The sequence below is a fragment of the Dryobates pubescens genome, chromosome 19, assembly GCF_014839835.1.
Source record: "Dryobates pubescens isolate bDryPub1 chromosome 19, bDryPub1.pri, whole genome shotgun sequence".
Taxonomy (NCBI): domain Eukaryota; kingdom Metazoa; phylum Chordata; class Aves; order Piciformes; family Picidae; genus Dryobates; species Dryobates pubescens.
Window position 1 is genome coordinate 17,575,471 of NC_071630.1, and position 13,207 is coordinate 17,588,677.

The 13,207-nt window shown below is 41.2% G+C and overlaps 1 protein-coding gene across 1 annotated transcript; it reads right to left on the reverse strand.

Moving 5' to 3' along the window:
* Nucleotides 1-297: 297 nt before the first annotated feature.
* DNAJA2 (DnaJ heat shock protein family (Hsp40) member A2) lies at nucleotides 298-12,911 on the reverse strand. The gene is made up of 9 exons (XM_054169964.1): nucleotides 12,727-12,911; nucleotides 10,028-10,087; nucleotides 8,879-9,102; nucleotides 6,757-6,837; nucleotides 6,332-6,465; nucleotides 3,983-4,179; nucleotides 2,782-2,926; nucleotides 2,502-2,629; nucleotides 298-1,997 (listed from the first exon to the last, which is right to left on the reverse strand). Exons 1-9 carry the CDS (start codon nucleotides 12,802-12,804, stop codon nucleotides 1,809-1,811), a joined length of 1,236 nt encoding a protein of 411 aa, XP_054025939.1. The 5' UTR covers nucleotides 12,805-12,911; the 3' UTR covers nucleotides 298-1,808.
* Nucleotides 12,912-13,207: the final 296 nt, after the last annotated feature.

The window sequence follows — 13,207 nt, forward strand, 5'->3', positions numbered from 1 at the left end:
TCCCCCACCTCCCCTGACCTCTGCTTCAGCATGCTATAGCTATCATGAATCCCTTCCTCTGTCCAAAGAGAACAATTTGAAAGAGAAGTTCAGAGAACATACTCTACTTTCCAAGGACATAAAAATCCTAAAGCTGCTACCTAAAAGGAGAATACAGGTGTTTCAGTTGTTCAAGCATTACAGGTTTACAATGACTGCTTGGAGAAATGATCAGGAAAAAGGATCAGTATGTAACCATGGCTTCACCAAAAGCAACCTGCTGTTTTAATAAGTGAAAATAAAGATTCACTAGAGAATGCCACAGCATAAGACATCAATAGTGGAATACACGTCAAACAGTATTTATTCTTGCTTCAGTTTTATAATCTACAGCAAGGATGTTCAGCAACACTTAAATGCCAATGCCTACCCAAGCACATGGAAACCCTTGGAGTTTGTCCCTTCAACCCCATTGGTAGAGTATCAACAGCTATCTGAGCAATAATTAAACACATCACACTTTGGATTTGTAAAGAAAAGTAGAGGCATCTTTTAACAACTTCACTTCAAAGGGGAAAGAAACCTTACTATAAAGAAGCAGCTTACCAACCCAAGTTCATGCACAGTTCCTTGATGGTGTAGCAAAACATTTAGCTAACTGTACCTGATAGTTATGTAAGGTCACATTTTCATTTTGTTACGGTATTTTTAACCAATTCAAATCATACAGAAAGGACCAGAACTGAAGCTGGGAAAACCGAATGCCTTAATAGCTAAAGTGCCAACTACTGGAAAAGTAACAAAATCATCTCCATTTAGTATGTTTCCAGATCAAAAAAATTTTGTCAAGCACAGTACTAACCTTAAACTCTTTACAAACTGGAAACGTTTCTCTGGGAAGTTAGGCTTTGAATTGGATTTAAAGGGCTTACAGAAAGGTGCCATTCTGCAATTTAATCATCTCCATTCGAAAGTTTTGATCTTCCAACAGAACTCACATATCCCTGTGGTCTCTTCATACAAAAGGGACATGGCTGTAGACTTCCCCATGCCCATTTAGTCATCTCTCATTTCGAGATGACTTTTACATGCGGGATACAATTGTTAGTTAACTACAACCTTAGTCTTAAAGCAGCTTCAGCCTCCCTGTGTTTATAAAACGTCTACCATCTACACAGTTTCTTTGTACGCCGAATAGTTTAAGCCACTGGAAAAGTGAGAGTTAAGGCAAAAAAATAATAATGATCTCTTATACACCAACTGCTTTTATTTAATTTCAGAAACCGTTCACAAGATGGTAGAAAAAACTTACAACCACTTCTAATTTCCTCTTCCATTGTTCCCAGTCAGCTTTAAACCCATTATGTGCAAAGCCCATTTACCATGCATCTAGATGATAGATACAGGCTACGAAATTCTTTATTCTACTTGTAGCAGCTTATGCAGGTGCAGCCAAATACCAAGCCTCAGGACAAATTGTACACGAACTTTACAATGTTGAATTTGATTTTAAAATATGGAACTTAAAATCTACACAAAACTGGTAAAAATAAAGCACAGGTATGAGGACAAACTTAAAACCCATGTGAAAAGGAGTCTCATCTTCCTTTCAAGTGCTTTATTCTGCTACACAGTCAAAAATGAAGATGTAAGCTTGTGGTTAGTTTAAATTACACTCTGTAGATACTATAGACCAATTTAAAAGTTACACATACAGCAATAGATGTCCATTGGTTCATCTGGATTACTTATACAATCCAGTTGGATTGTTCAAAACAAGTCAGGCAAAATTTGAAACAAAATCCTTGTGCAACTTTTTAGACAAGTGTTTACTGATGGGCACACTGTACCCCAGGTCCATGATGGCTGCTTTCTTCATCAGAACTATCATTATAAGCTTCACGTCTCTGGCCACCACCTGAACCACGAGTGGTATCAAATTCCTGAAGATCTACCTCTTCTGCATCACCAATTACATTGGGAAATTCTGGTCTAGCTGGCAGAAGATCTTCAAGTTCCTGCCCCAAGAAAAAGAAGGGTATTCAGTACTGCATCTACAACTGCTAAATGAAGTGAGCAACTTCCCACAACTTCAAGACCTTAAAGCAGAACTTTGGTTTACAAGTCTGAGCTGATGTAAACCCTGATGTACATGCTCATTTAAAAGTATCTGAAGTCTATTTATCAACTAGAAGACACGCTTCAAGAATACTAACAGCCCTGCATATCATCCACCAAAATTGCAATCAGTAAATACAGTTGCACTCTGAAAACTTATCACGTAGCACCAGGAAGATTCTACCTCCTGCCCTCCTCTGCCCAGTAACTGCACAGCCCTTAAATATGGGTTTTGTAAATTCACATCCTGATGGGTATTGTCAAGTAACACGTTGCTTATAAATAGCATTAAACCAGCACTTGTGCTAGCACCTACATTTAAGCACTAAAAGCAAACACACGAGGTACCGCACACACTGTCAAATACATACCACCACCACATTTATGCTTGAAAAACTACTTACTGAAAGCTTTTCTGGGCTAATCCAGTTATTTTCAGGAAACTGCACATTAAATCTAATGTAAAGATCCCCCTTCTCAAAAGGATTGCGATACTGTGGCATTCCTTCACCTCTGACTACACGAACACAATCTGTAATTCAAAGAGAATAAAGACGGAGAGTGCTACTTCAGAACAGATCTTTCACTACACAACTCACTTCATTTTTGCTAGCCTAGGTTCAGTTAACTGGACAAGAAGAATGGGAATAAGTGTCAAAGAAATCCTTCTCAGATCAAGCTTACCTGGTTCAATTACTTTTCCAGGAGGATATTTAACCACAATTTGACGTCCATCAAGGTGCTTAAATGTGAACTGAAACCCACACAGTGCTTCAACAAGACCAATCTTGTGCGTCATATGCAAGTCATTCCCATCACGATGGAACATCTAAAGAACAAAACCAGGAGGTATCTTTTCTAGTCCTATAATCCTATCTCCACAAGGCTCATTATATAGAATTATTATTTAATATCAGAGCAACAGCTTTCACACAAAGTTAAGCTATTTGAATTAACAGAATCAAGTTAACGTGCTTGAAAAGTTTTGTGCCTGATGAAGTGTCATCTAAGAGGAGGCAAATCACACTATGGTGCAAAGTTCATATCCAATAAAACAGCCTAGAGAGCAGCAATGCTGTTTATCCTTAATATATAAGTGCAATTCGTGTTGCAACAGAAATCCCTCTCCCCACCCACTGCATTCAACATTTTTTTTCCAGAGCATAACACAAACATTCTTATTTCATCATAGTAACACCTGGCCTAACAAAAGCATTGAAAAAGGAAACAGTCACCTCAACTCGGCCCTAAACTGTAATACTTTTTATGAGCACAGAAAAACATAAATTGCAATGTTTAATTAAAAAATGCAATGCATACACTGCATAATGCTGGGAGCATAATCTATAACTAGTATAACACAATCATGTTTCTTTGTTTTGTTAAATGAAGCAGTAACATCAACATTCTATGATATATACCTACAACCACAGCACCAAAGATAGAAAGCATCATCTGGGGACTTCAATAGAAATTCCCTGCCATGTCACAAGACATTAAAAACAAAACAAACCACCACACCAAACCAACAAACCAAACACCTGACATCTCCTTAGTGGCACAAGCAAAGCAAATTAAACCTAACACCCTGAAGAGCTTTTCAATGTGTGTCCACTGTACCCAAGTCAGCCTGAGCTTACCTGAGAAAGCTACCTTTTATTAGCATTAGGAAGCACCAGAACCTGCATGTGCTCTGGCTAGATGTGCAAGTTTCTCCTGGCTCACCGTGAAGACTCTTTTATTTGGTATAAATATATTAAAAGCTATTCACCATCTCTCCCAGAGCTGCAATTATATGAATTACTTAAAAATGAACAACCATCTATACAACTTAAATATTAATGACTAGGATAAAAGGCATTTAAAAAGAAACTCAAAGCATTACCTCATTCTCCTTTTCTTGGAGTAAGAGGACAATATCGCCTGGTTCCACACCTGGAGCCTGATCTGCTTCTCCACTGAATGTAATTCTTTGCCCATTTTTCATGCCTTTGTCTACATGGACTTCAAGTATTTTCACCTCTTTGATCACCTTCTTCCCTTCGCATTTTTTACAGCGGTCTTTTTCATTAATTACTTCACCTAAAGACAGAAACTTTTAATTCTCATTTCCTCACAATTTCAACAAGTTATGGGAAAAAAATTAAGTAGGTTGAAGCATACATGCAATAAAACTAGCAATTTATATGCTGCTTTATGTATTCCTGGTGAGAGGAATTCCAGGCTCAATTTACCCTAGCTGGAAGAGGGAAAGGGAGGAACACAATGATACAGACAAACTTCCAAGCTGTCTTATCAAGGATTTTGAAAAGTGAGAGTGCTTTAGAGCAAGACAAAACAAGACTTGGTCTACAGCTTCTAATACTTAAGTCTTAATTTAATTCCAGCATCCTTACCACCCACTCAGTACTCTTAGAAACCACCTGATTTTCCTATGCTTGTTATGCCAGAGGATGACGGCTGTAAGAGAAAGGATTACACTACAACCGAACTGAAGCATCCCCTCTCCCTTGAGTCAGAATACAAATTTCAGACTATTTCAACAAATTTAGGAAGCTTAGCTCCACTTCTGTTAACAAGCAAAAAAGTATTGCTGAGTTCTATTCATTGGCAGTGACATTTTGCAGAGTACTACCATAACAAAGAACTACGTAAAAGCAGGCAGTAGAACTAGAGTCCTGCATATAAAATGGGGGAAGATAGCTGCTCAAATTACAGTTTCATGCAAGAGCAATATATAGGTTTTCCCACAAAAAGGATCTGACATTTTCTGACACACAAGGGGTTTCACTTTTGTGCTCTGAAATTTAATAGTTTTTCCATGTTATTCATCATCTCTAGCAAGGCAATTACTTTTTCCAGCAAACCAATGGATGGCTATCCAAGCTATTGTCTTTGTACAGAATAACCACAGCGCTAGGGCACGCACACTGTACAATAGCAGCTCTTATTTCCAACACTGCTCGAAATGCCACAAGCAGATGCACACGGCTTAAGACATTAAACTTGCGAGCTTAAGCCACCTTTCTGTGGAACAAAGCATTGACATTAGGATGCAGTTTAAACTACTAAATATGTAGGCTTGGTACGTAAACTGGGAAAGCAAGATGTTTAAAGAACATGATTTATGAAACACTTGGACTAGTCACTGTGCTGGGTTACACCCTTCCTGGTGGGGAAGGGTTGAGAGAGCCCTGCTTCCCCCAGGGGACAAAAAGAAACCTGATCCAGGTAGACTTGGTTTCTCCCTCCCAGGAGGAGGGGTCCCCCGGGTCTAAGTTGGTCTGTTCCACTCCCCCTTCCTGCCTGGCAAGACTATAAAGCGGTTTGGTGGCAATCTGCCTCTTGGCTTCTGCTGCGCCTGTTTGAAAGGACCAACAGCCTCCTGGTTCGGCATGTGGTCATGCCTAGTCTTCTCCCTGCTGCATCCACACTTCCCTAAAGGACTGAAATCCACATACATCGAGGGAGATATAAGGCCATCCAAATTTGGCTTTGTGTATTTTCCTACTCATCCTTATTCCTCACCCTTGTAAACCCTTCCTGTTGCCGCTATATATGCACTTTGTTAATAAAATGTACTTCTACTTCCAACCCCCATTTCCACCCCCCCACCCTTTCTCCCTTATCGAGAACAACAAAGGGGGAGTGGGGAGAAACTCTGTTTGCTACCATCTGAGCTCTTAAAATCCAGTTAAAGCTCAAACCACAACAGTCACAAAATACAACTCTCTGTGAATTCCAAGTACTGTGAAGAGTAAAATCATTCATAAAGCGACCTTACTATGTAAACTGCCAAAGATGTAAAAACAAATCACATGAAGTGTATGTAGATCATGTTCTTCTGCCAAACACAGACATTTCATCAAAAGGTTATGGTCTTAATATGAAGAAATCAAAATCCAACTTTAGGTTTCCACTTTTAACCTAAATCTGTTCTTGGATGTTAGGATACTGCAAAAAGACAACAGCTCCTAGACCAACAGTATCTTGGTTTTTACTTTAAATGGCATAATAACAGTAAGTAATAGTCCCATCTAAGTGTTTTTTTAAAACCAATCAAGCCCTACTGTTCAAGATTTCAGGATGCTTTTCAGTATTAAATACTGCAAATCTCACTGCCACGCCAAGTAAAATGATTTCCCTGTTTTGACATCAGATTGAGACACAACTGACTAGAAGGAAACAAAGCTGTCCTGGACAAGTTCCTCCAGTGATGCATTTAGTAACATACCTTCTCCATTACAGTCAGAGCACACAGACTGCATCTGCTGAACCATTCCAGGAGCCAGCTGTCTGATCATGATACGTACACCTCTACCCCGGCAAGCATTACATTTCTGAACAGCTCCAGCCTTTCCTCCCTGCCTAGAATAGAAAGCATCAGTTGCAAGAAATCTCTTTTTCCCCAAAACACATGACATCTATAGGTTAACATGGCTAAATGCACTGCCAATTGTAATTACGTTCCTTCCTCCCCGCTTCCCCCTAAAGCCCTTGAATAGTTCCAGTTCCATCAACTGTATCATTCAACAATTTCCTAGTCTGAGAGCAGGCTCCAGTAAGTCAAATACTGATAATGATCTGACATAGGAGATGCTTCATTACACTGTATGCCAACAAAGCAACCAGAGAGCTCAAAAACATAAACAAACTTACCCATTGCATGCACTACAAAGGACATTCTTGCTAAGTTGTAGTTTAGTTGTCTTTCCATTATACAGATCTTCTAAAGAGACTCTACAAAATAAAGCATTTCTCCTGGGTTATCATTTAACAACTTACTTTCCCCATGTAATTAGAATATTTGCCTAGAACAAATCCACCACATCTTCATAAAAAAAAATAAATCAATCTGCTACTAAAAGAAGATTTTAATGTGAAAGCACCATTTCAGCTTTCACAAGGAGTCATTATAAACTATGTATGAATATATATGTAATTCTAAACACTTTCAGAGAAAAGCTGTCATTTAATCAGAAGAAAGCAGATATGATTGCTTGTATTTATGAACAGGAAACAAGCTGATCTAGCATTTTAGCTTTTATTATATAGACAGTTGATTTTATTTTAGTTCTACCAGGCAGGTGAGAAACAGACCTCTCTGGACAGTACTGCCAATATTTACAGCATGCATACATAATACACACAGAATACTTACTAATCAATTAGCCTTCCCACACAATACAGTTTGGTGAGGAGAGGTTTAGCATGTCCCCAAGGCCACTTAACTCTGTAGGTCTGATATTTCAATTAAAAAAAAACTAATAATACTGAAGCACACTTGAATACCTCTTGAATATACTATTAAACTCCCAACAACCTTCACATAAATGTGTCCTGGTTTGAGTTCAAAAAGAATTAATTCTGTTCAGTGATTTTACTTTTCAGCTCAGTCTCTAATTAAAGGCATTTTCTGAAGTGAACAACAGTGTCAGCTTCTAGCAGGGTTAATGCCTCCGTGGTTTTAGTTAGTACCAAGGACTGGTGGGCAGACAGAGGTCACTGCTAAATCTTTACAGTGTAAAAGGCCACACCTGCAGGGGGAACTGACAGGACAGGTGACCTAAACTGACCAACAACGTATTCCATTTAATATGTGATGCTCAGCAGAAAACTGAGAAATTGTGACAGTCAAGCCTCTTACTTTAATGGCTGGCATCCAATGAAAACTCTGTTCCACCTTCAATTCCAATCCATGCGTTCCTAAATCCCGTTCCCAAATCCAGCTCCTGTCTGACACAAAGTCCAGTCTGGGACTTCCCCAGTACCTGCCCCCAGCATGAGTGGTGACAGTCACTAATGGCCATCAGGGGGGTTGGGTTCAGTATTGGTTTTGTACATTTTATTTTATTGTTCTTTTCATTAAAACAGTTTAATTTTCTTTTCCAGTTTCTAAATTTCTCTTATTCCCTCTCTTTTCTCTTTGGGAGGGAAGAAGGGTTAATAGAGAACACTCGTGTCTCACGTAATGGCCAGCCCAATTCTGATCCTTGACATAGTGACAGAAATTAACATCTATGAACATATTTAGTTTTTCTCCTACAAGGGTTTGTTAGTGGATAGAAATTTCAACTCAATGCATGGAGAAAAGGTTGCCTGGCATCAGCGTTCAAAAACAACAGCAAACCCAAAGCCAATTCATAGCATTGTGTGCAGTATTAGCAAGCAAGCATATAAAAGCAAACAGACTTTACTAAGCATGGTTCACTAACCACAGAAAGCTACAGCTTAACTTAAGAACTTAGAAAGGACCTGCTCAGCAGGCAAAAGGCCAGGCATGACTGCAAGCAGAAACCTACAACACACACACTAGATGTGATATTCAATCATGGTTTTAAAACAACAGCAGCAAACCCACCACACACACCTTTCAATCAATCATGCAACTTCAGTTCCAGCCAGTATTATTCTATTAATGCATATCAACTTGTCTCTCCAGAAGCTTAGTACGTCTGCTTCTCTAAGAATCCAGTTACCGTGTAATACTTGTTGAATATTCTTTAGATTATAACATAATTAAGGAGCAAACCCAAGGAAAATAATATATACAGGCTAATAACTGGGCAAAGCAAAGCATTAGTTAGTCTGTAAGATTAAGCAATCATGAAAAATAACTCAAGATGACTGCCTTCTGGGCTTCACATGACACCCAGCTCTGAAAAGTAGGTGGAGACTGCAGGATCTCTCAACTGAGAAGTGTATCACAAACATCAATTATCAGAGTCAAGCACTCATCAGGAAAGGTTGAAAGTACAAATTGCAGTATCAAGACACTCACTTGAGTGGATGCATCATATCTTCTCCTCTTCTTCTACCATTACGACTTCTACTTTGACCACCCATGAAATTGAACAATCCACCACCAAAGATATGGGAGAAAATATCGTCCATTCCACTGCTTCCACCACTACCTTCTCGAAGACCCTGTTCTCCATATCTATCATATAACTCACGTTTCTCTGGATTTGACAATACTTCATAGGCAAAGCTTATTTCTTTGAACTGAAAGAAGAACAGAGTCAAAATAATACATGATAATTTAGAACTTCAAGGAAACATTTTAGTACCGTTTCTCACCCAGTACGGACACCCAGTTAAGAAGATACACAATAGAAAGTTTTCATTCCAATACTGAAGACCCTACAGTCATACTTGGGCTTAGTTGTGTTACCTTTTACCATAAAACACGACATTATATTGCATAACTTGGATTTTGTTTATTACTGTGACTAACATAAAATAGTTTTCTTACAAAAGAAGAATCCAAAGAAAGCCCCCACATGTGCAACACTGCAGCAGCTAACAGGCAAAAATCCCTTACTCACACACTACTGGCCAAGTCAGGCACTTAAAATACACTATCAATTAAGAAACTTATTAAAATGCTTATTAATGTGTTTGTCTTCAAAACAAATTAATCTTTTCATCGTCATCTCTGCTCACCTCTAAGCAACCACTAGAGAATCAGTTCCGTTAATCAGCTGAGTCAACTTAATTCATTTTTTTGTAAACAAGCATAACAAATCTAATTCCACCTTCCCACATCAGTAATTCTGGTTGATGCTGCAGTTTCCAGAACCACCACACTTAGATTATTCCACACGGGAAAAACCGAGTCTCTCTGGTTTTCAAATACCTATGTAGATGCCAATGCCAGCTGACATCATCTTGGCAGAAGAAGAGAAGCAGTTTTTCCCCTCAGTGTTACCTTATCAACCAATTCAACTTAGCCAACTGCTGCATTTTTTTCCATGAGGCATGCTGGTAGATTTTGAGAGTGGAAAGTAACAAACAGTACATGGTCCCCTCTCAGCTTTTTTTGAGTAACTAGTAATAGCAATTCACCAACACTTGTATGTGGGGCCTTAAATACTAATGTAGTAGCAAACTACAGAATTATTAAAAAAAAAAAAAAGAGAAGTCTTACTTTGTCTCCTGCATTTGGATTCTTATCGGGATGGTACTCCTTGGCCAGCTTTCTGTATGCCTAGTTGAAAGAGGTACAAAGTTAATTTCAACTCTGATTAATCAGTTCTTTCCTGAGAAACTCCAGTACTGCCTCCAGGAAGACAATCCTAATAAAGCAAAGTGAGAAAATGAGTGTTTTGAAATCACTCCTGCACTGAAATGGTATATAAAAAAGTTTGACATTGATGCATGCCTAAACCAACTATACTTGGATTTAAAGACAAATGGTAAGACAATGTGATAGCCAGAACTGTTTTGTTTTTTTTTAACTTACAAGAAGAACTACACTGAACTTTCATTAAAATTACTTACTCTAAAGAACCCACTCAAAACCTACAATTTAACAACTTAAGTTTCAACCCATTTGTCTTTCATCTCAACCACAGCAAGGCATTACCAATAAAATGGCTGCCTCAGCTTCTCACTCAACCCTATCAGTCAGTTCTCACAAAAACAACATCATTCTTCCTACCAATAATGGAAGATTTCATCTCTCAACCAGCTGTGAGAGTTGCATGTGCAGAAATGTACAGATCATTGCTTTTATTTAACTTCATTGCTCCACAAGAGTAGAAGTAGTAAGTACAGCCATATCTCCAGAAGAGATTTTTCAGAATGCCTTTTTTGACCAGTACTTTGACTCTCAATACCATCACCTTTTCCTACAGCAGTACTTTATACTTAAGAGGCTCAAAACGATTAACAGGACAGAGAGATGAGATTTTGACACTAAAGACCTCAACTCTTCCCCACACCACCTCAACACCCCTCTGTAACAATCAGGGGACAGGCATGAATAAATTACAAGGTATTTCAAGTTTTTCACATTACTTTTTTTGGGTAAAAAAAAAGCTACAGTGATGCAACTGCAAACAACCAAAACACTGATTCTTAGAGTGGATTTTTCCAAAGCTGCATTTCTGAACAACCAAGCATCTAAACTAGCTCTTTGTAACTACATTAAGAGAACTTCACACATGGAGTCTTCCAGGCATCACAACTTTCCATTTGGTACTGGAACAACTAAGATTGCTTTTTGTATCTGCACAGCTACTTCTCTTTACTATTTAATTTGAAACACTCAGTACTTCTGCATGTCATCCAGAAATAAAAGTTAGATGAGCAACAACTGAAAGCGAAATAGAGCATGTATATTACAAGCCAAATACTCTAAACCATAGTAAGAATAAACAACAAAAATCATGAGTTTTCTAGGTCAAATTATCATCAGCAACAAAGTATAATCTTCCACAAACCTACACTTTCTGTAATTAAAAATATTACTGTCCTCAAATTTTAAAGAGTCAAAGCAAGACAAACAAAAAACCTACATAGTATTATCTAATCAGGAAAAAATTAGTGTCAAAAAGAGAGCACTCATGTCTTTGTTGGTAACAGTATTCCAATGTAAGCAATTCTTAAGACCTCTCACGGTTCAAAAGTCAGTCACCACTATTTATTTAATCATACATAAATAAGGTACACACTGGCATTCCTTTACATTCCATGATCTATAGGAATTAATATTAAGCAGCACAAGTTAGCCAAGTGTAAAACTGCTGTCAGTTTTTCGTTCTTAAAGGACATGATTATCCACCAGATAATTCAGTCAGGAAAAAAGAAAAGCTTTCTACTTGGCTGTGTTCAGTATGCAGCACTATCTTCACACCGCACGCCTTCCAGCTCTAACACTATTTCAACACTACAATTGCCGATCCCTGCACAAATGAGGCTACCACATGCATGATGGGTAGCGCACAGTTGTTAATACCAGAACCACCCATCAGCGGAAGAAGGTCACTACCAGGAAACTGCTAGTTAATTATCCTCCCTCACGTGTAAATAGTCATCAAGTCCTTTCAGAAAAATAAATAAATCGTAATTGTTAAAAATACAGTAGTTTCTACACTACGGAATGAAATGAACGTAGTGAACTGCTATACTGACGACTTGTCTCCAAGTTTTCACTTTGCTTCTTTGTTTACGTTACCGTGTCGCTTTCGGCCTGGGAGGGCTCGAACACATCAGTAAAACGAAACCTTACTGAGGCCTACACGTGGAGCAGACAATGGCTGCAGTCAGAACCTACCGGGCATTCAAGAGGATTTTTACACCCAAGGCTTTCGCCAGCTGTGAACACCGCTTTGCCACGCGAGATGGACGCGGCGCTGCGGGGGCGAGATGAAGAGTCCCGGCGGCGCCCGGAGCCGACGCGGGACCCGGCGGCTAGGGACACGGGGAGCGCTGCCGGGTCCTGCTGTTTCCTCTTCCTACCGGCCGGCCCTCTTCCCCCGGGGCCCTGTCCACGGCCTATCCCGTTCCATCGGCACCCGCACGCAAATCAAGCCCCGGCGGCTCCATGGCGCGGCCTACTTCAGCGGGCTGGAGCGGCACTGGGCGCCTTTCCCCAGCACCGCACCCTCCCCCGCCGCAGGCCTCAGCCGCCAGGCCAGGCGAGCAGCCGCCACCTTCAGGCCACGCTCCCCGCGGCCGGGGCACTCCCTCGACTCCCTTCTCCTTGCCTCCTGCCGGCACAGGAACCGCTCGCCCTCCCCGTCTCAGCACCCCAGCGGGGCCCTGCCCGGCGCGAGTCCGCCCCCTCCCCCACCGCGCTGCCGCCCGGTTTCCCCAGGAGCCGGCCACCGCCCCTCCCCGCACCTTCTTGAGCTCATTGTCGGAGGCCCCGGGTGGCACCCCCAGAATGTCGTACAGCTTCGTGTCGGCCACGTTCGCCATGGCGGCAGCGGGTGGCGGGCACAGGCCAGAACGGGCCGAGGGGCGGCGAGGGCGAGACCGGGAGCAGGACGAAAGCCGCCGCGACGTCACGCGCAGACACCCTGCGTCACCACGCCGCGACGCGGGAGGAGCCCGCCCGCCCCCTTCGCCCTTCGGAGGCGCGGCCCCGCCCCCTCGGTCCACTTCGGGCTCCTGACCCAGTTCCGGGGCGGTGTGACAGGGGGCGCTCGTGGCAGAGGCGGGAGGTGGAGGCTTGTGGCGTCGCGCCAGCGGGCGGCAGTGAGGGAAGGGGTCGTGAGGGGGGCTGCGGGCTGCGTGCCGCTAGCATAGTGGCTTAGGCCCAGACGTCTGAAACAGCGGCCCGGCAGGCAGGGGTGTTACATGTGGAAACAGTATCCTCAGC

Coding starts and splice junctions, on each gene's coding strand:
- DNAJA2 (XM_054169964.1), bottom strand. CDS start 12,804: ATGGCGAACGTGGCCGACACGAAGCTGTACGACATTCTGGGGGTGCCA. Junction 10,088..12,726: donor CCGACAATGAGCTCAAGAAG/GTGCGGGGAGGG, acceptor TCTTTCAACTAG/GCATACAGAAAGCTGGCCAA. Junction 4,180..6,331: donor CTCTGACTGTAATGGAGAAG/GTATGTTACTAA, acceptor TTCTGTCTTTAG/GTGAAGTAATTAATGAAAAA.